At 39.2% G+C, this 27063-nt stretch overlaps 1 protein-coding gene and 1 pseudogene across 5 annotated transcripts in view; both read left to right on the top strand.

Annotated features, from left to right (window-relative positions):
- The window catches only part of SCP2 (sterol carrier protein 2), a 122924-nt gene that overhangs the window by 44464 nt on the left and 51397 nt on the right, over window positions 1-27063 (top strand). For 2 of the 4 annotated variants that reach the window (XM_023188385.2, XM_023188391.3), the window contains 6 exons: window positions 292-418; window positions 4700-4763; window positions 6633-6719; window positions 8140-8290; window positions 10334-10481; window positions 17149-17256. In XM_023188385.2, coding sequence (XP_023044153.1) covers window positions 292-418; window positions 4700-4763; window positions 6633-6719; window positions 8140-8290; window positions 10334-10481; window positions 17149-17256 — 685 coding nt within the window. Of the gene's footprint in view, window positions 1-291; window positions 419-4699; window positions 4764-6632; window positions 6720-8139; window positions 8291-10333; window positions 10482-17148; window positions 17257-20688; window positions 20976-27063 lie in introns of those variants that run through there. The other 2 variants (XR_002725575.1, XM_023188396.2) reach the window with 2 other exon arrangements.
- LOC111523639 lies at window positions 21458-23910 on the top strand (annotated as a pseudogene). Its single transcript, XR_002725579.2, has one exon. The product of XR_002725579.2 is annotated as a tubulin beta-7 chain pseudogene (transcript).

Here is a 27063-nt window from a genome sequence, read left to right as displayed (position 1 = left end):
TCTATCTTATTAGTTCACTCTTTTTTCTCTCATGTCTGGAATAGTTATTGGCACATACTGGATGCCCAATAAATATTTCTTGAAAGAGTTAATACCTATTTCCTCACTTGATTATTTTTTCTTCTTCCCATGTTTCCCTGTGGAGCATGTCCTAACTGATTTTATTCACATTGACCATTTCTGGTGTACTGTGGGCTTAGAATAAATAAATGTCTTAATAGCGCTGTAGTAGTTTTGAAAGAGACACTTATCATGTCAGCTACTTATGAAATTTTGTCCCCACTCTCTTAGTTTTCAGATAGGACCATTCCCACTGATAAACATCTTGACCTCCTGATCAATAAGTATGGATTGTCTGCACACCCAGTTGCTCCTCAGATGTTTGGGTATGCTGGAAAAGAACATATGGAAAAATATGGTATGTTATAGTAAAAAAACTTTTGAGGCTTCTTACTAGTTATATACATGAGATAAGAAACGACAGTTATTTATTAAGGAACTATGGAGGATGCCAGGATATATAAGATGTAAAATGTTTTTTGAATTAAATCGTAGTAATAGTTCTTATAGAACTTAGCCATAGAGAAAGTATTTATATATAGACTGTAGTATGGGAAGTACCTAGAGTACTCTATACCAGGAAGTTGAAATAGGAAAAATGACACACATCTTGTCTCCTTTAATCATGGACTATAAGGTTTTTTTTTTCCAAGCTGAGGGTTTCACTCTGTTATGCAGGTTGGAGTGCAGTGGTGCCATCTCGGCTCACTGCAACTTCCGCCTCCCAGGCTCAAGCGATCCTTCCACCCAGCCTCTGGAGTAGCTGGGACTACAGACGTGCACCACCACGTTCGGCTAATTTTTTGTATTTTCGGTAGACATGGCTTTTTGCCGTGTTGCCCAGGCCAGTCTCAAACTCCTGAGCACAAGTGATCCACCTGTCTCGGCTTCCCAAAGTGTTGGGATTACAGGCGTGAGCCACCATGACTGGTCATGGACTATAAATTGAGGATCTTAAAATGTCAACCAAGATGAGGTGAAAGATCAAGCTATTCATACTCTACATTCAATATATCAGCAAGACTTTTCTCTGTATTCTCAGTATATCCATTTCTCACCATTTCTGCTACCTTTGCTGTAGTGGCATAATTTTGTACCTGAAATTTAGGAGTGTTCTAACTGGTTTCTCTACTTCTGCTTGTGTACCTCCAAAGTCAATTCTCTACTTTATAGCCAGAGCCATGCTTTTAAAATATGTCAGATCGTTTCACACCTGTGCTTAAAATTCTCCATTGTTTCTCATCACACTGAGATTGAAACCCAAATGACTTCTTATGGCCTACGAGCTTCTACATGATCATTCCCTCCACCCTCATTAGCTCTCTGATCTTATCTCCCACCATTTTTTCTTTCACTAGTCTGCTCCAACCACACTATGTTTTCTTTCTGTTCCTTATACACCCCAAGCTTTACTTCAGGTAGGGCTTTAGCCTCTACCCTAAGATCATCAGAGCCAGCTCCCTTGCTTCCATCAGGTCTTTGTTTAAAGGCCACCTTCTGCTTTATTTCATCACTCTCCTTCCCAAAACTTCTTTATCATTTTATATGGCACCTATAATAATCTGACATATATCTGACATATACATATATGTCAGATTATTATAGATGCCATATAACATGAGAGAGAGAGATATATATATGTATTTTCTTGTTTATTGACTCTTCCAACCAGAATATAAGTTCAACAAAAACATGGATTTTTATTTGTCTTATTTCCTGTACATTGATTGTTAACTTAGAATAGTACCTGGCTAAACCAAGTATAAAAGAAAAAAAAAAAAAAAAAAAGAATAGTGCCTGGCACAAGTCAGTGTTGTGTAATTAATTCATCTTTAAAATTTAGAAAGACCCTCCATGACTATTCAAATCAAAGTAGCCCCTCCTGTTATTCGTTTTCTTAGATAGCTTCATATTGCTTCCTTCATAGCACTTAGCACTATTTATATTCATGTATTTATCATATGTGGTTTTACTTGTTTAATTTTTGTCTTCTTTATTAGTCTATAAACTCCATGAAAGCAGGGGCCATGTCTGCTTTGTTTACCTTGATATACACAGCCAAGCACAGAACTTGGCATGTTATTTAACCAGAAAGAAGTTTTTTTTTTTTGTTTTGTTTTCTTTCTCTTCTATAGTCTTCAGCATATTTAATTACTCAACAAACATTTATTGAATGAAGGAGTGAATTTCCATATGTATGTTATCTCATTCAGCTATCACAAGAATCCATTATTACAGATGTTATTATCTCACTTTATAGCAGAAGAATCTGATATTCAGACAAGTTTTTGACCAGGATCATAGGGTCAATAAGTAGGAGAGCCTATGTTCCATTCTATTTCTGTCTCACTCAAAAGCTCTTGTGCAGCCCTTTCTCCCAGTAATAAGTAGCTGCTCTTTGTTGCGTGCCTCACACGTCTTAGATATTTTACATACCAAATATAACAATTATTTTAAGAGGTGAGTGTATGCTTATTTTTCATATGAGGAACCTGAAGCTTGGAGAATTTGAGTAACTTCTAATAGGTGGTTAGCATCCGTGCTCTTGTTTTTGTCTTCTGAGAATGACAGAAAAAGCCTCTTTTACCTTGTAGCCCTTCAAATATCTGAAGCCAGACTGACCCTATATTTCATTTCTTCTCTGAACTATTCTCGTTCGACTTGTTTCATAACCCATAACCAGTCTAATTGCTGTACTGTGATCCCAAGTAAGCTATTCTGCTAGTCACATCACACTCTGAAATCTCACTGAGCTTGAGGTTTCTCATAGTTGTTGCTTCTTTTTGCAGGTTGTTGTGGGAGTTCAAGAATAGAACTGAGCATTTAATTTATATTCTGATCCATCCTATTGATAGACCTTGTTGAAATTCAACATTATAGCAGTCCCTTCCAGCTTTAGGTTTGGTGAGAGAGCCTCTAGTTTTCTTACTTACTTTGTAATATAAATATTAACAAGAGCAGAGCTGAGGTTAGAAGTTAGTGCTGGAAACTTTTCTCTAGGTCAATGCATTAATTAATGCCTGTTGTTTCACATGAGTGTAATATTGGGAAATGCTTCATACTTTAGTCCTCTTCTAGATAGTCATAATGCACATAGTGCAATAGTAAAGGCTCCAAATGTCTTACAGTAGAGACATGTATTTAGCTTTGTTTAACCATAGTCTAAACTTACTTGACAGAAGAATCCTCTTTTTTTTTTGTAACACCAAAAAGATAAAAATGAAAATACCTCCCCCAAAATCCCACACTATAGTATTTCCTTATCTTGTCCAAAATGGTGTTTTGAGAAATTTCATTATTTTTCTTTCTGCTATCCAGATACTATGTTTTCTTTGATCTAACAGTCAGTTCAGTCACGAAAAGATAACACATAATTTGACTTGTCTTATTCTTGTTGAACCCCTATTGGCCTCCTCCCAATCACTATTTTTTTGAGATGAAGTCTCACGCTGTCACCTAGGCTGGAGTGCAGTGGTGCAATCTCAGCTCACTGCAATCTGTCTCCCTAGTTCAAGTGATTCTCCTGCCTCAGCCTCCCGAGTAGCTGAGATGACAGGCATGTGCCACTATACCTGGCTAATTTTTGTATTTTTACTACGCCTGGCTAATTTTTGTAGTTTTATTAGAGATGGGGTCTCACCGTGCTGGCTAGTCTGGTCTTGAACTCCTGACCTCAAATGACCCACCCATCTCGGCTTCTTCCCAAAGTGCTGGGGTTACAGACATGAGCCCCCGTGCCTGGCCCTGATCACTATTTTTATTGTTAGAAGATCACAAGTGTGGAATTTATCTTCTCTTTTTATTAGAATTTGGATAAGATTTGCTTAATTATATGTATGTCGTTTTTGCTCTGAAGATCATCCTCCTTGATAGAGAAGAGAGAGAGAAAACAGACATGGGAACTTTGTACTTTACTGTGCCATTAATATAACATTATCAGCTCTCATTGGTGGCTTTCTTTTTTCTTTGGCCTTTACAGCACCAGATGAGAATTCAAAGCCTATTTTATTCTGTTTTGTCTTTTTAAAAGTGGTAAAAAAAAAATTTTTTTTGCATGTTTTACCTCATTACTATACTTTTTTTTGTGTTCCTGACATGATTATTTAAATTTTCTGTTAAGAAATTTAAAAGGCATATGCATTTCTTATCAGGATATAACTCTTCTAAAAACTTTTCTGTTTCATCACAAGGAAAGGGAGAAAGATGAAATATTTTATCATGCCCCGGAGAGTGCGAGTTGTGTAAAATTCTCTCAGTCTAGGGTACTAGGGTGTTTGACAGATTCCTAGAGGAACTGCTGGCAGTGTTCTCCTGCCTTAAAACCACTATGTTTTAGAGTATGTTTAGGCCATGTTTTCTCATTTTTGAAACTGGATCCTACTTATTTTAATTAGAATAGATCAGTTTGAACTGTTTTTATCTTGTGTGCCGATTAGTTGATTCAGTTCATTAATTAGGCCTACATTTAATTATAAATAAAATTTTTTTGAGGGAACAGTGCTGAAGTTTTTAATGCTGATGATATATATGAAAGGGAAAACATGGAAATATTTAGCAGAACACTGAGTACCATTGCAACATTTGTTAATAAGCAGCAGAAAAACATTCACCCACTGGTAGATGTTTGCTTTCTCTACAGGAACAAAAATTGAACACTTTGCAAAAATTGGATGGAAAAATCATAAACATTCAGTTAATAACCCGTAAGTATTTCAGAGACATGAAATAATGAAAATCTGGGTTATCGTACTGTGTAATATGCAACTTTATACTTGAAAAGCAAATATAGAATATATAATTCTATATTAACTAGAATGTTTTATTTTTTTCTTACAAAAGGCTTATACCCAAGTAAACTTTTGACAACTTTTCCGTTTCAGTTTTTGGCCACTTTATATTTAGAATATTATTTAAGCTAATGATTCTTTTTGTTTGTTTGTTTGTTTTTTGAGACACAGTCTCTCTGTGTCACCCAGGCTGGAGTGCAGTGGCGTGATCTCGGCTCACTGCAACCTCCACCTCCCTAGTAGCTGGGACTACAGGAACCACCATGCCCGGCTGATTTTTTTTTTTTTTTTTTTTTTTTTAAGACACAGTCTCATTCTGTCACCCAGGGTGGAATGCAGTGGCATGATCTCAGCTCACTGCAACCTCCGCCCTCTTGGTTCAAGCGATTCTCCTGCCTCAGCCTCCCGAGTAGCTGGAATTACAGGCACCTGCCACAGCACCCGGCTAATTTTTGTATTTTTAGTAGAGACAGGGTTTCACCATCTTGGCCAGGCTGGTCTTGAACTTTTGACCTTGTGATCCACCTGCCTCTGCCTCCCAAAGTGCTGGGATTACAGGCGTGAGCCACTGCACCCAGCCTATATTTTTAGTTGAGATGGGGTTTTGCCATGTTGGTCAGGCTGGTCTCAAACTCCTGACCTCAGGTGATCTGCCCACCTTAGCCTCCCAAAGTGCTGGGGTTACAGATGTGAGCCACCACGCTTGGATATTTTGTACATTTATTTAAAAGCTCCATTAGCCATAATTAATGTACTTGTATAATGTTATCACCTCAAACGCTGGCTGAATTGCAGGTCATTTGATTTTGCTTTTAAGGAACTAGTATTCTATAATTTGCCAGGAAACACAAATATGGTATTCTGTTTTAATCCCCAACTGGTCTAACACCAACTGGGTATATTGCAACTCAATTCTACCATGAAGCACCTGGGAGTTAATGCAAACTCCATGAATTAAGGACCCAGTCCTCCACAAGACTGCTCATACGTCAGACATTAGCTGCAAGTGGGATGCCCATGCCACCCATACTTTTGACCAACTGACCACAAATCCAGGGGTTCCCATGACTCCCTCAGGTTCAATAATTCACTAGAACAACTTACAGAACTCAGGCAAGTACTTAAACTTACAGTTTTACTATAAAGGATATAAATCAGAAACAGCCAAATGAAGAGGCATATAGAGCGAGGTCTGGGAGGATCCCAAGCAAAGCTTTCTTGCCTTTTGCCTATGGAGTCAGGACATGTCATCCTCCGGATCCATCAAGATGTTCACCAATCAGGAAGCCCCGCTGAACACCATATCCAGATTTTTTACTGTGGCTTCATTATATTGGCATGCTAGATTAAATCACTGGCCACATGACTGAACTCAATCTCCAGCTTTCCTCTTCTTCTTAGAGGTTGAGCTGGCTCAAAAGTCTCAACTCTATAGTCACGTGGTTGGTCTTTTGGTGGTCAGTCTTCCATTTTCAAGATAACAAGGCCCACTATAAGGGACCTCATTAGCATAACACCAACTTCTATCATTCAGGAAATTCCAAGGGCTCTGGAAGCTCCAAGCCAGGAATGCAGGACAAAGACCAAATGTTTAAAAATCAAACATACTGTATTTTAGAGTTAGGATTTTTTAAAAGGTCAATTCAGATGACATTTATAGCTATTCATAAAAATCTATCTTTTGGTTGTGAAAAGAACACTTACATGTTATTCTGTTTCTGACTCTGCAACAAAAATTACAGTTGCTATCTCACATTCTGTAACTAATATTTATTTTGTATTTAGGTATTCCCAGTTCCAAGATGAATACAGTTTAGATGAAGTGATGGCATCTAAAAAAGTTTTTGATTTTTTGACTATCTTACAATGTTGGTAAGAAACATATATTTTAACATTTAATGAGAGAAGTAACTGCTCCCCTTCCTGCCACCCCCCTGTGGTTAAACCTTAGGCTCTGTATCTGGGCAGAGCTTTCACAGAACTCCTCCCAGTGCCGTCCCCATCCCACGTCCCCACTCTGGGTCACTTCACTAGAGTACCCTTACTTCCTACTCCTGCCTGGAGACAGACTGCCTCTTCTCTTGGCAAATGATGTGTTTTACTTCTTCTTGCATGACTTCTACCTACTTTGGTGATTTCAATTGTATTTATTCACTAAACTGTGGCTTAGGGGGCCAGTGGAGTCCAAAGCATTTTGTTTTCCCTGCTATGTACTTCTACTACAGGAAATACTACTCTATAATAGTAGCTATGAGTAAAAGTAAAACAAGGAAAAATTCATAGCTCTAATGTTGGTAATAGTTGTTTCTTGCAAAGTGCTTGACAGTATCTGTCTCCTAGACAATTGAGTGAGTACTGCCTAGCTCCTGCCTGTGTCCCAGTTAACACCTGGCTGTGCCCTGTAGATACAGGCTGGGATGGAAAGAAATAAGTTGGGTCAGCTTTTATTTGTTGTGATATGAGGGTCTGCCCATTTAGAAAATCTAACTGAAGTTGCAGAGGGCTTCTTGTGTTTGCTACCTTCCATCCCAATTTGCTGTAAGAGAAAGATCTATTTAAGATATCGAGAGTCTTAACTAAAGCAGATGGTTTAGTATCCCCAATCTATCTTTTCCCAGTTTCCAAAAGGATTTCAGGACTGAGTTATTTGGAGATAGTAAAGTTGGAGCTGGGGCAGTCTGTACTAGGATAGGAATAACCTTTTGGACTCACTCCTCAGAAGATGCCTTATGCATCTCCAGAGGCAAATTGGTGATTCTTTGCAATAAGAACTTTTTGGGGCCGGGTGCGGTAGCTCATGCCTGTAATCCCAGCACATTGGAAGGCTGAGGCGGGCAGATCACCTAAGGTCGGGAGTTCGAGACCAACCTGACCAACAGGGAGAAACCCTGTCTCTACTGAAAATACAAAATTAGCTGGGCGTGGTGACGCATGCCTGCAATCTCAGCTACTCGGGAGGCTGAGGCGGAAGAATCACTTGAACCCACGAGGAGGAGGTTGCAGTTTCAGTGAGCCAAGATCACACCATTGCACTCCAGCCTAGGCAACAAGAGTGAAACTCCATCTCAAAAAAAAAAAAAAAAAAAAAAAAAATAGAACTTTTTGGGACTCTTAGATACCAACTAGTGATTGACAACATTTAAGTTCTTGATAGAGGTTCAGTCCTTAGGTGGGAAGCATGAGATTTACAACTGTAGATATCACAAAGAAGACAATCCACTGACCAGCAAGTATATTTGGCCTTTCTTTTCACATAGAAGAAACTCCTAGAATTGTTTTTACTTCCTCTTAGTCCCACTTCAGATGGTGCTGCAGCAGCAATTTTGGCCAGTGAAGCATTTGTACAGAAGTATGGCCTGCAATCCAAAGCTGTGGAAATTTTGGCACAAGAAATGATGACTGATTTGCCAAGCTCGTTTGAAGAAAAAAGCGTTATTAAAATGGTATGTCTGAGATTCTGTTTTATTTGTTATTTTTATTTTTTATTTTTAAGATAGAGTCTCATGCTTCTTGTGATAGAGCCATGCATTATTATATAATAACTTTTAATTAACTAGACATGCTATTTATCATTATTTTAAGTTGACTATGCCTAGAACTCCAATGTTACAGAGTTAAGGGAAAAAACAAAGATTGTTTGTTTTGTTGTCCCTTTTCTTTTCTCTTCTCTTCTTTTCTTTTCTTTTTTGAGACAGGGTCTTACTGTGTCACTCAGGCTGCAGTGCAGTAGTGCGATCTCAGCTTACTGTAATTTCCACATCCCAGGCTCAATCAGTCCTCCCACTTCAGCCTCCCAAGTAGCTGGGACTACAGGCACATGCCACCACTGCCAGCTAATGTTTATATTTTTTGTAGAGACACGGTTTTGCCATGTTTCCCAGGCTGGTCTTAAACTCCTGACTCAAGTGATCCACCTGCCTCAGCCTTCCAAAGTGCTGGGATTACAGGTGTGAATCACCACATATGGCCACAAAGATGATTTTAATGACCTTTCTTGACCCTCACCACTTTAAAAATTCTGATTAAAGATTGAGTACAAAATCGAAAAAGTAAAAAAGATGAAAATTCAGACCTAGAGTTAGTTGAATATTTGAAGACATACACACAATACACAAAATTGCATGCTAAATTATAGTTTACAGAATGATTTTACAACACTGTGAATTGGAAAATGTTTTTGTAACTGCCCAAGATCACAGTTAGATTGTGGCAGAGGTGGAATTTATACTTAGGTTTACTGGTTATAGTACGTTTTTCATTACACCACAGTTTTATTTCTTTTTCTTTTTGAGACAGGATCTTGCTTTGTTGCCCAGGCTGGAGTGTGGTGATGCGATCATAGCTCACTGCAACCTCTGCCTCCTAGGCTCAAGCAATCCTCCCACTTCAGCCTCTAGAGTAAGTGGGACTACAGGCATGTGCCACCACACCTGGCTAAATTTTTGTATTATTATTATTTTTTTTTTGTAAAGACAGTGTTTTGCCATGTTACCCAGGCTGGTCTTCAACCCCTGTACTCAAGCGATCCACCTGCCTTGGCCTTCAAAAGTGGCAAAGTGCTGGGATTACATGCATGAGCCACCATGCCTGGCCTCACAGTTTTATTCCTTGAAGAAAAGTTATTTTATTATTTGAGGCCAAAGACATATTAGGAGCATGGACTTTAGAAAAATGGTTTGAATCCTAGATGATCTTCTAAAGAAGATTGTGTCAATTTATATAGAAATTTTCCCATATTTTTCAGTGTATCTGACTCATAATGATCTGGTAATAAATGTCTGCAACTTGTTTATCACAACTATACATTATAGTTTGACAGAGGTTTTGTAACTTAGCACAAGATACGCTCTGAGGAATTCTAGGTCCTTTTTATATATTTTATTTAAAAATTCTGTCTTTTTTAGTGCAAAATTGAATATGTACATACTTCTCCTAGATGTTATTTTATTTGGACTTTCTGTGTAATATAGAATCAATTGACCGACCCTCCTTCCTTCCCTCCCTCCCTCCCTTCCTTCCTCCCTTTCTTTCCCTTTCCCTTTCCTCTCTTTCTTTTCTTCTTCTTCTTCTTTTTTTTTTTTTGAGACAGAATCTTGCTCTTTCATCCAGGCTGGAATTCAGTGGGGTGATCCTGGTTCACTGCAGCCTTGACCTCCTGGGCTCAAACGATCCTCCCAGCTTAGCCTCCCGAGTATCTGGGACCCCAGGCACATACTACCACGCTGGGCTAATTTTTAAATTATTTGTAAAGACAGGATCTTCCAATGTTGCCCAGGCTAGTCTCAAACTCCTGGGCTCAAGCGATCCTCCTGCCTCAGCTTCCCAAAGTGCTTGGATTATAGGCATGAGCCACTGCACCTGGCCAAGATTTCAATATATATGGTCAATTATCAGTTGTTAAGGTTATGCATCTATTAATCTCTTAAACTACTTGTCTAAAAGGCCTAGTTTTGGTGCCCTTTATTTATATATGGTTGTGGTTTTAGGTTGGCTTTGATATGAGTAAAGAAGCTGCAAGAAAATGCTATGAGAAATCTGGCCTGACACCAAATGATATTGACGTAATAGAACTTCACGATTGCTTTTCTACCAATGAACTCCTTACTTATGAAGCATTGGGACTCTGTCCAGAAGGTAACATTTTCCAATAGGGCAGATTAATTTGGTAAATTTTATTGAGAAAACTTCATTTGGACCATTAGATAAAAGAATTCACTATTCGCTTTTCCCTTCACATTGGCTCTGCCACACTGTGGGAAGTGAATGTAAGGTGTTTTGGTAGTGGACTTTTTAGAACTTGTGGTATTAGGCAGTACCAACACTAAGATGATGGGGTATCCAAATAATTTGTATTATGATTATATTATTTGTCTAGAAGGCTCTTTTATCTGATCAAAATAGCTACTCCATCTTTCTTATGCTTATTCTTTGCATGAGCTTTTATTCATTTGCTTTCAACCTGTTTATGTTAATTTATTTAAAGTGTATCTCTTATAGGCAGCATGTAAGCAATAATTTTTTTTTGTTTTTTCATTTTTCTGAGACAGACTCTCTCTCTGTAGCCCAGGCTGGACTGCAGTGGTGCAATCTCCGCTCACTGCAACCTCCATCTCCTGGGTTCAAGTGATTCTTCTGCCTCAGCCTCCTGTGTAGCTTGGATTACAGGCACCCGCCACCACGCCTGGCTAATTTTTGTATTTTTAGTAGAAACAGGGTTTTACCATGTTAGCCAGACTGGTCTCAAACTCCTGACCTCAGGTGATTCACCCACCTAGGCCTCCCAAAGTGCTGGGATTACAGGCGTGAGCCACTATGCCCAGCCACGATAATGTATTTTTTTAAATCTACTTTGTTGAATTTTGCCTTTTAACTGGAGTGTTGAAACCTGTGCTAATAATGATAGCCACTAGCTATACTTTAGTCTTTGAAGTGTAGCTAGTCCAAATTGATGTGTGCTGTAAGTGTGAAGTACACATGGGGTTTGGGAGTTGTCATATTGAAAAATATAATGTAAAGTATTTCATTAATAATTTTTTTTTTTTTTGAGACAGAGTCTTGCTCTGTTGCCCAGGCTGGAGTGCAATGGTGTGATCTCCGCTCATTGCAACTTCTGTCTCCTGGGTTCAAGCGATTCTTGTGCCTCAGCCTCCTGAGTAGCTGAGATTACAGGTGCACATGCCACCATGCCCAGATAATTTTTGTAATTTTAGTAGAGACAGCGTTTCACCATGTTGCCCAGACTGTTCTCAAACTCCTGGCCTCAAGTAATCCACCCGCCTCAGCCTCCCAAAGTGCTGGGGTTACAGGCATGAGCCACCTGGCCCACTGATAATTTTTTTATGTTGATTGCATGTTGAATGAAAATATTTTATATATATATATAATGTATAAATTAAATAAAATATGTACTAGAAAATTTAAAAGTATTGTGTGGGCATTATTTTTCTGTTAGACAATAGTGATTTAGATCATTAATGTAATTATTGATATAGTAGGATTTAGGTTGGTCATTTAATTATCTGTTTTCTATTTGACCTGTAATTTTTGTTCTTCTGTGCCCCTCCTCTTGACTTCTTTTGCATTATTTAAATATTTTTAGTATGCCATTTCAACTTATCGATTTTTTTTTCACCATATCTCTTTGTTTTTTCTTCTTCCTTTATCCCAGTGGTTGCTATAGAGCATGATTTATCAACGTTGGCACTGTTGACATTTGAGCTCTATCATTCTTGTGATACAGCTTGTGTATGGCAGGATATTCAGCAATATCCCCACCTCTTATCTACTAAATGCCAGTAGCACCACCCCCCACAGTTGTAACAACCATAAAATGTCTCCAAATATTGTCAGATGTCTTCTGGGGGGTAAATCTCTCCCAGTTGGCAGGGCGCAGTGGCTGATGCCTGTAATCCCAGCACTTCGGGAGCCCAAGGCGGGCGGATCATCCAAGGCAGTCCAGAGATTGAGACCATCCTGGCGAACGTGGTGAAAGCCCGTCTCTACTAAATATACAAAAAATTAGCCTGAATTCTCTCAGTTTTCCTTCAACTGAAAATGTCTTTATAATATTATATATTGGGATTTTCAAATTTTTCTCTGCTTCTGGGCTCCAATGATGCCTATATTAAACCTTTGGATATTGTCCCATAGATCCCTGAAACTGTCACTTTGAATCCCTTTTCTCTCTGTTCTTCACATTTGATAATTTATGTTGATATATCTTTAAATTCACTGACTCCTCCTTCATCTTCTTTCTACTCATGAACCATTCTAGTGAATTTTCTATTTCAAATATGGTATTTTCAGTTCTAAAATTTCCATTTGGTTCATGTTATAGTTTCTGTTTCTCTGCTGAGAGCCTGTATCTTTTTTTTCATTTCTAGTGGGCTTTCTTTACCTTGCAGTTCTAATGGCTGTTTTAAAGTCTTTAATAATTCCATAAACTGGGCTTTCTTAGGTTTTGCATCGTTGATGGTCTTTTACCTTGAGAGTATTGGTTACATTTTCTGATTCTTTGTGTAGCAAATAATTTTGGATTGTATCCTGGACAGGGTGAATGTTCTGTTATACAGATCCTTTGGAGAATGTTGGTTTTTGTTTTAACAAGCATTTAAGCCAGTATGTTCTGACAATAAGTTCTGTCTTGCCTTCAGAGGGTGGTGGTTAAAGTCTTTGCTCAGCTCTCTAAACGTATGCCTATGTCAGAGTGAGCCTGAGACTTGTACAGGTCTGTACACAGAATTAGGGGACCCTCTTCTCTGGTTCACTCCACTGTGGACTTCTTCCCTTACTCTCCAGCCTGCGGAGGTTTCTTTTCCTAGTTCCTTTGGTTAGGAAGATGGGGTTTCTGTTAGAGTTTTAGCTACCTTTGCTGCTTCTGCTGCCATGGTGTTCCAGGGCTGTGCTCAACCTTGGGGCAAAGCTGTTGAGAGAGAGAGCCTAAAAAGAAAAAAGGCAACCAGGACCTCACCCTTATGCAGTGGCTTCTCCAAGTTTTTACTTGTTCTATAATCCCCCTGCTTTTATTTACTTTTCAGAGTCCTCAGGTAGTTTTTAAAATTTTTTTATTTTTATATCCAGTGTTTTCAGTTGTAATCAATGCAAGAGATGAACTGTGGTGAACATATTCTGCCTAATATGGAACTTAATCTCAAAGTTAAATGTTTTATATAGATACAGATATAAAATGACTACTTACTTCCTTTTTTTTTTTTTTTTTATTTGAGATGGAGTTTCTCTCTTGTTGCCCAGGCTGGAGTGCAATAGGGCGATCTTGGCTCACCACAACCTCCACCACCTGGGTTCAAGTGATTCTCCTGCCTCAGCCTCCCGAGTAGCTGGGATTGCAGGCATGCGCCACCACCCCCAGCTAATTTTGTATTTTTAGTAGAGACGGGATTTCACCATGCTGGCCAGGCTGGTCTCAAACTCCTGAATGCAGGTGATCTGCCTGCCTTGGCCTCCCAAAGTGCTGGGATTGTAGGTGTGAATCACCACCCCCGGCTTTTTTTTTTTCCGAGACAGAGTTTTGCTCTTGCTGCCCAGGCTGGAGTACAATGGTGATAATTCAGCTAACTGCAACCTCCCCCTCCCAGGTTCAGGTGATTCTCCTGCCTCAGCCTCCCAAGTAGCTGGGATTATAGGGGTGCGCCACCACACCTGGCTAATTTTTGCATTTTTTTTTTTTTGTTTGTTTTAGTAGAGATGGTTTCACCATGTTGGTCAGGCTGGTCTCGAACTCCTGACCTCAGGTGATCCACCCACCCCAGGCTCCCAAAGTGCTGGGATTACAAGTGTGAGTCACTACGCCCGGCCAAAATGATTACTTTCAAACTTATACTCCTTGCTTAAACTGCTCCTCCAACCTCTAGACTCAAGAATCCAGCTGCCTGCTTTTTAGGGGTTTCTTCGGATGTCTCATAAGCATCTCAAACCTAAGTCCAAAATTGAGTGATGAATATTTTTCAATCTTTCTCCTCCCTCAATCTTCCCCATCCTTCTGTTGCTTAAACTGGAAGCCATCAGGCTTGAATTCTTTTCTCTCTCTCACAGTCATCATTAAGTCTCTCTCTAAGTCCTGTTGGCTATGGACTCTACCTTCAAATACATCCAGAATATGACCACATCTCACCACTTTTGTCACTGCTAATCTAGTGCAGAACAGCATCGTTTCTCATTTATGTTATTGTTGGAGTCTTATAGCTGGTTCACTGCTTCCGCCTTCTCTCTCTAGACTGAAGCTAGAATGTGCAGTAAATCAGTTCATTCATTCATTCAAAACCCAGTAGTTTCTCAACTCACTCAGATGAACAAGCCAAATGTGATCTGTCCTCCTTACTCCCCACTCCCATCTCTGACTTCCTCTGCTTTTCTCTGAATCGTCTACTCTGCTGTAGCCACACTGGCTTCCTTCTTCAAGCACTGGAAGCTCGCTCCTGTTTCATGGCCTTTGTTCCAAATATACATGATTTGCTTCCTCACTCCCTTCAGGTCTTTGACTAATGTCCTTCTCAGTGGAAGCCTTCTCCAATCACTTTGTCTGAAATATAAATCACTCACCTCCATCTTCCTTGTCTCAGTGTGTCCTATACCCTTTTCCTGCTTTCTTTTTTCCCTTGGCATTTATCACCACTTTACATATTTCTTTACTTATTTTACATATTGTCTGTCGTTTCCTCACCCCTCTCCCCACAATAACTTAAATTCCATGATGGTAAGGATTTTCATTTGGTTCGCTGTTGTATCCTTAAGTTCCTAGTTTAGTTTTTGGCACAGAACAGGTATAATAATTGTTTTCCAAAAGCGTATGCATTTGTTTTCCTATCTATGCTAGGTGAGAGTGTACTTTACAGTACTTTAATTTACAGTACTTTAATCTCTGAATATTTTTAGTTGATGAGTTCAAGATAACTTCCCTTTGGAATCTTTTAATACTTTACAAGATTGTATATATTATAGGAAAAGTGTAGTGAATTATTCACTTTTAGGGGTTAGCTTGTGTTTAGTTTGCTATTACTTGCTACAGAAACAATATTTAGCAGTTTGTAAGTAGCAATAGTAGATAGATTCATCTCTGATGACTACAACCTCAGAGCAATTTCTAAGGTAGAAACATACCAAAAAATAAAAGAGAGAATGCCTTAACCAATGGTTTTATCTATAACCTAGATTTAAAGCCAAATTAGAAGTGTCAGTCATCTAAAATCCTGTGATTAGTGTATTTCATTTTACCAACAGAGGAACTTTTGTTTTTGAAGGCAATATAATATATTAGCTGAGAACACAGGCTGTGGAGCCAGGGTCCCTGAGTATTAATTCTGGATCTCTTGCTGTTGCCTTGGCTGATTTCTTAATATCTCTGTCTGTTTTCTCATCTCGGAAATGAGAATGATAGCACCTACTTCATAGGATTGAATATTAAATTATATAAATATGGTCATCTCTCAGTATCTGTGGGGGGTTGTTTCTAAGACCTCCCACAGATACCAAAATCCATGGAAGTTGCTTATATAAAATGGCATAATTTTTGCATATAACCTATGCACATCCTCCCTTATACTTTAAATAATGTCTAGATTACTTATAATAACTGCACATCACTTCATTCACATGGATTCAATGTAGTACTCAGCACATACAAATTGAAGTTTTGCTTTTTGTAATTTTTTTTCTTCTAAATATATATATATGCATTTTTGAGACAGAGTTTTGCTCTTGTCACCCAGGCTGGAGTGCAATGGTGCAACCTTGACTCACTGCAACCTCTGCTTCCCAGGTTCAAGCGATTCTCCTGCCTCAGCCTCCTGAGTAGCTGGGATTACAGGGGTACACCACCATGCCTGGCTAATTTCTGTATTTTTAGTAGAGATGGGGTTTCACCATGTTGGCCAGGCTGGTCTCAAACTCCTGACCTCAGGTGATCTACTTGCCTCGGCCTCCCAAAGTGCTGGGATTACAGGCATCAGCCATGGTGCCCGGCCTCTTCTGAATATTTTTGATCTGTGGATGGTTGAATCCATGATGTGGAACCTGTGGATGCAGACTGTATATACAGACAATAATTAGAACAAGACCTGACCCAGAGTGAGTGCTCAAAAGCTATTCGCTACCTTTGACAGCATCACCACCATCATTACTGTCATGATTTGGAGTGTCCACATCTTATTACTTTATCGTAAATATGATGTGGAAGACAATTTTATACAATACATACATTTTTATTTACTTCTTAACCATCTGGGAGAATGACCAAATGACCAGGAAATTGACAGGAATATTGAAGCCACTGAGCACATGAAGTAATTTTTTTTTAATCTTACTTTTGTGGCTCAGCAGTGTTTTCAGACGTTTGTCTTCATTTTATGAAAGTGTCTTTTTTCTCCTGTTTTTCCATATTTATTAAAAATACTTGTATATAGCAGTACAGTTGAAAATAGAAAAGAACACATTTTGGCAAAATTATGCATTTTGGCCAAAAAGCAGACATAATTATTTTAGTTATAGCATTATATCCATTTCAGTTCTATTTTCCTAGTTCTCTGAATCTCTACCATATTTAGAGAAATTTTGGAAGCCAGAGAGCTCTATGAAACTAATAGGAGCTTTTGTTTCATTCAGGAAATGTTCTGAAATTGTAAGTATTTATTACTTTTGAAAGTGCTTATGTCAAATTGTTGTTAGTTTGAACTGTTAAGAAATATTTGCTCCAGGAAATTTGTGGCTATATGGAAATCTTATAAAAGCATATCATTTGTTCTATTGTTACTATTAACATTTGTGAATATTATTTTTTCTTCTATAGGACAAGGTGCAACACTGGTTGATAGAGGAGATAATACATATGGAGGAAAGTGGGTTATAAATCCTAGTGGTGGACTGATTTCAAAGGGACACCCACTAGGAGCTACAGGTAATACTACATACAGATTTCATACATTTTAAAATCATCATTTTTTCCTTAAGTGTGAACGAGTTAGTCTTTCATTTGAATGAAATATTATATTCTCTGAACTTGGTAGCTGGTGCTTTACGTGATTGTTTAGCTGCAATATTTTTGATGTTCCATTAAGTAGAGCACACTTAAATAATCTTGATTAATTGATGAGAATTTGAATTAATTAAAACTAAATTCAGGATGTTTCCAAGTAGAGATCTTACTGGACTTGCTAAATAAGAATCATTTGAAATGAGCATGTTATTTATATGTAGTTGTATACTTGGTTGACATTGCATGGAAATTACTTTCTCTTGAGACAACTGGACTAGAATTTATAAAGTAAGAATTTTACTATGGCTCTGCTGTTGACTGGCTGGCTGTGTGAAACTATTTTTATCAGTCAATCACTTTAACTTTTAATTCCTTAACTATAAAATGACAAACTTGTACAATGCAGTTTCTTTTTCTTTTTTTTTAAATAAAAAATTTTAAATAAAAAAGGGACCCTCACTGTGTAGTTCCTTTTTTCTTTCTTTCTTTTGTTTTTTTTTTTTTTTTTGAGATGGAGTCTCGCTCTGTTGCCCAGGCTGGAAAGAAGTGGCACAATTTCAGCTCACTGCAACCCCTGCCTCCCGGGTTCAAGCCATTCTCCTGCCTCAGCCTCCCGAGTAGCTGGGACTACAGGCTTGTGCCACCATGCCCAGCTAATTTTTGTATTCTTTTTTTAGTAGAGATGGGGTTTCACCATGTTGGCCAGGCTGGTCTTGAATTCCTGACCTCAAGTGATTTACCTGCCTCGGCCTCCCAGAGTGCTGGGATACCAGCATGGGCCACACATGGCCACAACATGCATTTTTAATGTATCACCGTCTACCTTCAAATAGTGTTATGCCATTTTGTACATAATATAAGACTTTTACAGCCACCTATTTACCTTCTCCTATCTTTTATGTTATTGTTTCCATACACTTACTCCTAAGTATATTGTAACCCCCACAATATACTATTATTATTGTTGCTTTAAACAATCTAATATCTTTCAAAGAAATCTAAAAATTACGGGGATGATCAGTGATGTTATGGGAAGTGGCAAAATAACAACATCCAAACGTTCTGTCCTTTATAAAAGTTTGGAGACCACTGGCAAAAATTGTCAAGATCAACTTTTTCCGTAACTTTAAAAATTAACCAGATTTACAACAATCTGTTGGGAGTGGAGGTGGGGGATGCTTAAAACAACAACAAAGAGCATAATCTCTGTGAGAGCAACAAGCTTTGTGGCATTTTCACCTGGCTTAACACCTCCCCCTTTCTGCAGCTCCACGGTAGCCTTGAAAACCTACAGCTTGCAGTCACGGTGAAAATTAGCAGCCTAGCTGGCACTGAACAAGTCAGAACAGAGTTGGAGCTCTTTCAAAGCCCCTTCCTCAGAGAACTGTCATTATATGACCTGTCTGGTGGTGTCCTGGTAAACCCCACTTGAAAGCTTTGTCTTTATTTCACCTCACTGAAAACTCACCCAGTGCAGAGAGTATTTTCCCTAGAGGCACTTGTCAAGAACAATCAACCACAACTGTTCAACAAAGTAGCTACCTCAGGTGCCAATTGGGGTAAACAACAAAATAACAAAAAACTTAAAAGGAAAAGTTGGGGAGTAAGATGTACATACGGGACTTTGAAAAGATCTGATATATTCCTGGGAATCTAGAAGGCTAATGGCATATATAAGGTCAGAGTTGTGTACATGCTCAGGAAAGACCTGAGAAGGTCCTAAGCTCACCTCTGGCTAAACTTGGGGCTCTGCACAAGCAAAAGGCAAAGGCTAAGGTGGAATTGTAAACTGCCTGGCTGAGTACCACATCATGCAGCTAGAGGTCCAGTAAAGACCAGGAGACTTTTTAGTTCAGTCATTTAAGGACATCTCTGTGCAATCAGTAGCTGAGGGAAGAGAAAATTCAGTGGCCATGTGGGACAAAGATTACAGACTTAATAGAATTAGCTTGGAAAAGTCACTAAATAAACAACCACAACAATAAACAGCAACAACAACAACAAACTGGGAAAGAGGAGGATTTGATTGATTTTTAGAGGAGCTACATTATATTATTTAAAATGTGCAATTTTTGACAAAAAACAGAAAGACATGCAGATAAACAATAAAGGGTGACCTATATACCTAGGAAAAAAAGCAGTCAATAGAAACTATCCCTAAGGAAGCCAAAACATCGGACTTACTAGACAAAGACTTTAACTAGCTATTTTAAATATATTAAAGGAAACCATATATAAAGAACTAAAGGAAAGTAGGATAACAATGTTTCTCCAGATAGAGAATATTAATAAATAGAAATTATGAAAAAGACAACCGGGCACAGTGGGTCACACCTGTAATCCCGGCACTTTGGGAGGCCAAGATGGGAGGATAGCTTGAGCCCAGGAGTTCAAAACTAGCCCAGGCAACATAGTGAGACTTCCCCTCTACTAAAAATAAAAAATTAGCTGAGTGTGGTGGCATGCACCTGTCATCTCAGCTACTTGGGAGACTGAGGCAGGAGGATCACTTGAGCCCAGGAGGTTAAAGCTGCAGTGAACTGTGATTGTGCCACTGCATTCCAGCATTCCAGCCTGGGGAACAGAGAAAAAAAAAACAACAAACAAACAAACAAACAAAACGAAACAAGGAAATTAAAGAACCAAATAGAAATCTGGAGTTGAAAAGAAATCTAGCACAAGACATCAAGGATAAACCCCTAAACGTTAGTAGACATCAAAGGTACAGGTGGAGAAGAAGAACCATTTAAGAATAATGAGAGGGAATGCTCAGTTAGCCAAGGAAGGAGAGTGTTTCAAAAGTAAGAGATCAGGCCACAAAAGTTAGGTAAAGAACGAAAAGTGTCCTTTGGATTTGGCTGTTACAAAGTCATTGGCAATCCTGGAGCAATTTTGAACAAGTGTTTTGCATGGAAGCACATGAGATTCAGAAAGAATTATAAGTGAGAAAGTGGCAATAATAGTGCAGATACACTTTTAGAAATAGTGGCTATGACTAGAAAGTGATATATATGTAAGGGATGTACCTGAATTATAGGTACACGTTCTGTATGAATGAAGTCTTGGGTTTGAACCTAGCCTCTTCACTCTCTTTAGTATGTAGCTTAGCCAGTTAATCCTAGTTTCTTTTCTATAAAGTGGAAATATAGTACCTACCTTATAAGGCTGTTCTGTGGATTAAATGAGGAAATATATGTGTGTAAAGTATATGGTAGAGTCCCCCAAAAAGAGTAGGAACACAATACTTCCAGAATTCTCTTCCCAACATTTCCACAAAAGGAAGCTGTGATGGATCTACTTAACTGGTTCTTGTTTGTTTGTTTGCCAGTAATAAACCTCTTGTTTTTATCACAGTATGAAGATATAATTTTTGACCATTTCTGGAAAAGAATGTTCTTCAATTTGTAAAGAAAATGTGTTTTCTAGTGTGACACCCTCAAGGTACCATATTTCTATGTAAATGTTGTGCCCAATGCTACACAGACACTATTTAAAAACTATTTTCTGCCTTTGGTAGATAGACTAAACTGTTTTCTTTATTCCTCAAAAGAATTAGATCATACTTCAGTGTTGATTTTGTTGCTAATGGGACATGGAGACGTCCGGATGATAATAAATATTCCTGTGGTATCGTCACTGAAGCCTTTAAGAGTTATACTGAGTTTGTGTGTAAAGAAGTGACTTAAATCCTCCTTTCAGATAGCTTCCTTATTCATATAGGAAACCTCTGTTTCATTAGGAGATGAATGTGATATTTCATTTTAGTTGTCCTTGTTGACATACAACTTTTTTCTCCTCTGAAATAGCATGTTTTTATTATTTGCTTGATTGCCATTATTAGATATTTTTGTTCTGCCATCCACTGAAACACTCAGAAGTCATGCTTTATAGTAACAATATAATTTTTCGTATCTATATTTGTTATTAAAATTTAGACCTAATTTTTATACAATAAAATGCACAGTTCTGCCTCTCAGAACCTTCCTGCTGCCACGTTTGCAACTTGCTGTTCTAGCCTCTGGGGCGCTTTCCATCCTTTCAGCCTGCAGACAGCAGAGAAAAAAAATTACACATATTCTTGCCCCGTGCATACCTAGAGGCGAGCAAAAAAATTAAAATAAATTTTAACCATGAGGGAAATCGTGCACATCCCCTGGTCAGTGTGGCAACCAGATGGGTGCCAAGTGCTGGGATGTGATCAATGATGAATGTGAAATGGACCCCACCAGCACCTAACATGGGGACAGCGACCTGCAGCTGGACTGCATCTCCATGTGCTACAGTGAAGCCACAGATGGCAAATATGTTCCTTGTGCTCTCCTGGTGGATCTAGAACCTGGGACCATGGACTCTGCTAGCTCAGACCCTTTTGACCAGGTGCTTAAACCAGACAACTTTGTTTTTGGTCAGTCTGGGGCAAGCAACAACTGGGCCAAAGGCCACTACATAGAGGGGGCCAAGCTGGTTGATTCAGTCATAGATGTGGTGCAGGAGGATGCAGAGAGCTGTGACTACCCTCAGGGCTTCCAGCTGACCCACTCAATGGGCTCTGGAATGTATACTCTCCTTATCAGCAAGATCTGAGAAGAGTGCCCTGATTACATCATGAACATCTTTAGTGTGGTGCCTCCACCCAAAGTTTCTGACACCATGGTCGACCCCTACAACATCACCCTCTCCATCCATCAGCCGGTAGAGAACACTGATGAGACCTACTGCATTCACAACGAGGCCCTCTATGACATCTGCCTCCGCACTTTGAAGCTGACCACACCAACCTACAGGGACCTGAACCAACTTGTCTCAGCCACTATAAGCATTGTTACCACCTGTCTCCACTTCCCTGGCCAGCTCAATGCTGACCTCCGCAAGTTGGCAGTCAACCTGGTGCCCTTCCCACGTCTCCACTAATTCATGGCTGGCTTTGCCCTCTCACCAGCTGTGGAAGCCAGCAGCATCGAGCTCTCACAGTGCCCAGACTCACCCGGCAGGTCTTTGATGCCAAGAACATAATGGCTGCCTGTGACCCCTGCCACAGCTTATATCTCACTGTGGCTGCTGTCTTTGTGGATGGATGTCCATGAGCAGATGCTCAACATGCAGAACCAGAACAGCAGCTACTTTGTGGAATGGATCCCCAACAATATCAAGACAGCTGTCTGTGACATCCCACCTCATGGCCTCAAGATGGCGATCACCTTCATTGGCAACAGTGTGGCCATCCAGGAGCTCTTCAGGTGCACCTTGGAGCAGTTCACTGCCATGTTCCCCTGGAAGACCTTCCTACACTGGTACCCAGGCGAGGGCATGGATGAGATGAGAGTTCACCAAGGCTGAGAGCAACATGAACAACCTCATCTCTGAGTATCAGCAGTACCAGGATGCCACCACAGAAGAGGAGGAGAATTTTGGTGAGGAGGCTGAAGAGGAGGCCTAAGGCAGAGCCCCCATCACCTCAGGCTTCTCAGTTCCCTTAGCCATCTTACTCACCTGCCACTTTTCTCTTTTTTCAAACACAAATCTAGATCTCAGAATATGTGTTTGCTGCCTCAAACACAAATCTAGATCTAGAACAGTGCCTAGCATGTAGCAGGCACTCAATAAGTACTTGTTTGTTGTATGTTTCCTTTCTCTTTCCACTCTGGGAAGCCTAGGTTTCTGACACTCTGGGAAACCCTGTATTTCCTTCTGGTGCCCATCCCTTCCATCTGTCCAGTTAATATTTCCCTCTTTTTAAAATCTGCAAGAAGCTGGATCTCATCCAGATCTCATTTAAAACCCACTGGGTTTTGAAACCCATGTGGATAATGGCCACCATCCTAAGCCCAAAGCGAAAGATGGTAGAAGGTGGCAGGTAGAAGTCACTACAAGGAAGGGGATGGGATTTTCCATCCTAAAAGTTTTGGAGAGGGAAATCCAGGCTACTAAAGTCATAATTTCCAGGTAATTCCATTTTCCATTTCTCAGCTTCAAGGGAGGTGTTAGCAGTATTTTCTCCATCTTCAGTCTCCCTCCAAGCTGTGCCCTTTGGAGAGGTCTGCCCCACTCTGTCAAGTATAATCTTTCCCTCTCTGACTCTGCCTGTCTCACACATTGAATTCCTCCCTTTCCCCTGATTAGAGAAGGGGATCAACGTGGGGAAAGAGACCAACCTTGGTCCCTAGGCCTCCAGAAATGCCCTCCTAATCTCCACCTTTTCTTAACCCCCAAAGAGGATTAACATCCCTGGCTTTATCTGGGATGGTATATACTGCCACATCAGTGTTTGAGTCATTCCCCAGAGGAAAGGAGAACCCTCCTCCATCTTTTTGCAACATCTCCTATCTTCCTTTTGCTATTGCTTTTTCCCCCTTACGCTTGGTTTTGTTCTGTCCTACACTTCAAATTTCTATTTTGAACGTGCTGCTTTTTTTCATATTGAAAAGGTGACATTGCTCCAAGAGCCAAAAATAAATGGGAATTGGAAAAAAAATGCACAGTTCTCACAAAAACATGTACACTAATGTTTATAGCAGCATTATTCATTGTCAAAAGCTGGAAACAAGCCAGATGTCTATCATCAACTGATGAACAAAATGTGGTATATTTATTTTTATTTTTTTAGATTTTTTTTGAGACAATCTCACTCTCTCCCCGAGGCTAGAGTGCAGTGGTGCAATCTTGGCTCACTGCAACCTCTGCCTCCCTAGTTCAAGTGATTCTCCTGCCTCAGCCTCCTGAGTATCTGGGACTACAGGCAGCTGCCACTATGCCCAGCTAATTTTTATATTTTTAGTAGAGACGGGTTTCATTATGTTGGCCAGGCTGGTCTCACACTCCTGACCTCAAGTGATCCGCCCGCCTTGGCCTCCCAGGTGTGAGCCACTGTGTCCAGCCAAAATGTGTATTTATACTATGGAATATTTTTTGGCCATGAAAGGAATGAGGTACTGAAATATGCTACAATATAGATGAACCTTGAAAACATTTTTAAATTCCAATTTTATGACATGTCCAGAATAGGCAAATCCATATAGACAGAAAATAGATTAGTGGTTGCTTAGCACTAGGAAACACAGGAGAGAGATAACTAAGGGGTAAGTGTGGAGTTTCTTTTTGAGATGATGAAAATGTCCTAAAATTGATTGTGGTGATAGTTGTACAACTCTGAGAATATACTAAAAACCACTGAATTATACACTTTAAATCGATAATTGTTTTTGAAAATTTTATATATCTAGGTAGCAACCAGCCAAAGCCAGATCAAGAACATTTTTATTACCACCAAAAGTTCTAGCCTGTCTGTTTCCAGTCAATCCTCTGGCCTCCCTGAAACACTTCCCTCTCACTCTCCACCATCACCAGGCTGAGATGTTTGACTTCTCTTGTGGTAGATTAGTTTTGCTGATCCTAGAACTTCATATAAATGGAATCATACAGCACATGTATGTATTCTTTTGTGTTTGGCTTGTTTCACGCAGCAGATTATAAAATTAATCCAAGTTTTTCTTTTTATCAGTAGTTAGTTCTTTTTTATTGCCAAGTAGTATTCTATTGTTGAAATATATCAGTTTGCATATCCATTGTCCTGTGGATGGATATTTGAATTGTTTCCTGTTTAGGGCTACATGAATAAAATTGCTATGAATGTTTGTATACAAGTCTATTTGGAGACATATATTTTTATTTCTCTTGGGTTGATAACTTGGAGTGAAATTGCTGGGTCATAGGACAGATATATATGAGTCACTGTCAAAAAGGCTGGGTGCAATAGCTCATGCCTGTAATCCCAGCACTTTGGGAGGCTGAGGTGGGAGGATTGCTTGAAGCCAGGAGTTTGAGACCGGCCTGGGCAGCAAAGCAAGACTTAGTCTCTACAAAATATTAAAAAAATAACTGGGAGCACTAGCATACACCTATAGTCCCAGCTACCCAAGAGGCCGAGGTCGGGGGATTGCTTGAGCCCAGGAGTTTGAGACTGGCCTGGGCAACATGGTGAAACTCTGTCTTTACAAAAAATACAAAAATTAGTCAGGTGTGGTGGCACACGTCTATGGTCCCAGCTACCTGTGTCTTTCCATACTTTTGCAGGTATATCCATAGGATGAATTTCAAACAGTGGACTCATTGTGTCAAAGGGTAGTATATATTTAAAAATTAGTGGAGATTGCCAGTTTTTCTTCAGAAAAGGTTGTATCAGTGTATGTTTCCAACAGCAGAGTATGAGAGTGCCTCTTTCCTTCAGTCTTGTCAATACTGGATTTTTTTCTCAAATGTTAAAAAATTTGCCAATCTTGATAGGTCATCTGTTTTTCTTCCCTGGGTACTGAAAAGGTAACCTAAAACACCCCAGGAAGATAGAATTTACTCAGTTTTTAAATATTCAAAGAGAGACTCGCATTTCCTGCAGTATCCTTTGATAACCCTTTCTAACATTTGAGTCTACACTGTTGGTAAATTTTTCCTTTTATCGTTAATCTTTGAGATATTATGTCTAGCGATGGGGTAGCATTTTGTGGGAAAAAAAACTTATAAATCTTGATGACTTGAGTGGTAGTCTGAATAGGGATGAGGAATTATTGAAAAGTAAATGTTTTCTTGCTACATATTGAGGATTTGGATATATTTTGATAAATCTGGCACATGGCCATTAGCTGTAATGTGCCCCAAGAAAGAATTCAGACTCCTTGAATTTATATCACGACAGTTATGAGTAGCTTAAACATTTTTTCTCTAGTTACTTGGATAACAAACTGCAATAGGATTCTAAGAGATTCAGAAAATGGTCAAGTTAAGTTCCAAAGTATGTTAAGACTCTTGGTGAGGGTGTAAGATTCTCTTCTGTAAATGGTATTAATTTAATTGTAAGATAGTGCTGCTTTGGTTGGGAACTCAGTATTGGGGAATTAGCTTTAAAATTAAAGCTTCATGATACTGGTTTCTGATTTTGTTTAGATCTGGATGAAAGTTTCTAGCTGCTATAACACTATCCATAATAGAAGAAAATTGTACTTTTCAGCATTTGAATTGAGTATTCTTTTGTTCATTGTCAGTTTAAAAACATTAATTCCTTTTAGATTTCCAATCAGGAAAATTACATTAAACCTGAGCTTTTTTTGATTACTTTGCAGTGGTCATATTACAAAAAACACATTAGTGTTCAGGTAATAATGTCATATTTTATTCCAGTTTTCAAAGTGCTTTTACATATACTGTCCAACACTTACTGAACACTTGTTTTTTTTTTTTTTTTTTTTTTTTGAGATGGAGTTTTACTTTGTTGCCTAGGCTGGAGTACAGTGGCGTGATCTCAGCTCACTGCAACCTCCGCCTCCCAGGTTCAAGTGATTCTTCTGCCTCAGCCTCCAGAGTAGCTGGGATTACAGGGACCCATCACCATGCCCGGCTAATTTTTGTATTTTTAGTAGAGATGGGGTTTCACCATGTTGGCCAGGCTAGCCTCGAGCTACTGACCTCAAGTGATCCACCTTCCAAAGTGCTGGGATTATAGGTGTGAGCCGTCACACCTAGCCTGATCACTTGTTTTAAATGAATAAAGGTTGGACATGGTGGCTTATGCCCATAATCCCAGCACTTTGGGAGACCAAGGCAGGAGGATGATTTGAAGCCAAGAGTTCGAGACCAGCCTGGGCAACAAAGCGAGACCCTGGTTTCTACAGAAAAAAAAAAAAAAAAAAAAAAAGAATAAATAAAATTTGGCTTTAGTTTATTCTTAGCTATCTCTACTTT

Source organism: Piliocolobus tephrosceles, chromosome 1 (assembly GCF_002776525.5).
Source record: "Piliocolobus tephrosceles isolate RC106 chromosome 1, ASM277652v3, whole genome shotgun sequence".
NCBI classification, from domain to species: domain Eukaryota; kingdom Metazoa; phylum Chordata; class Mammalia; order Primates; family Cercopithecidae; genus Piliocolobus; species Piliocolobus tephrosceles.
Note: the sequence above shows the minus strand (reverse complement) of the source record. Positions and strands in the feature narration are given on the sequence as shown.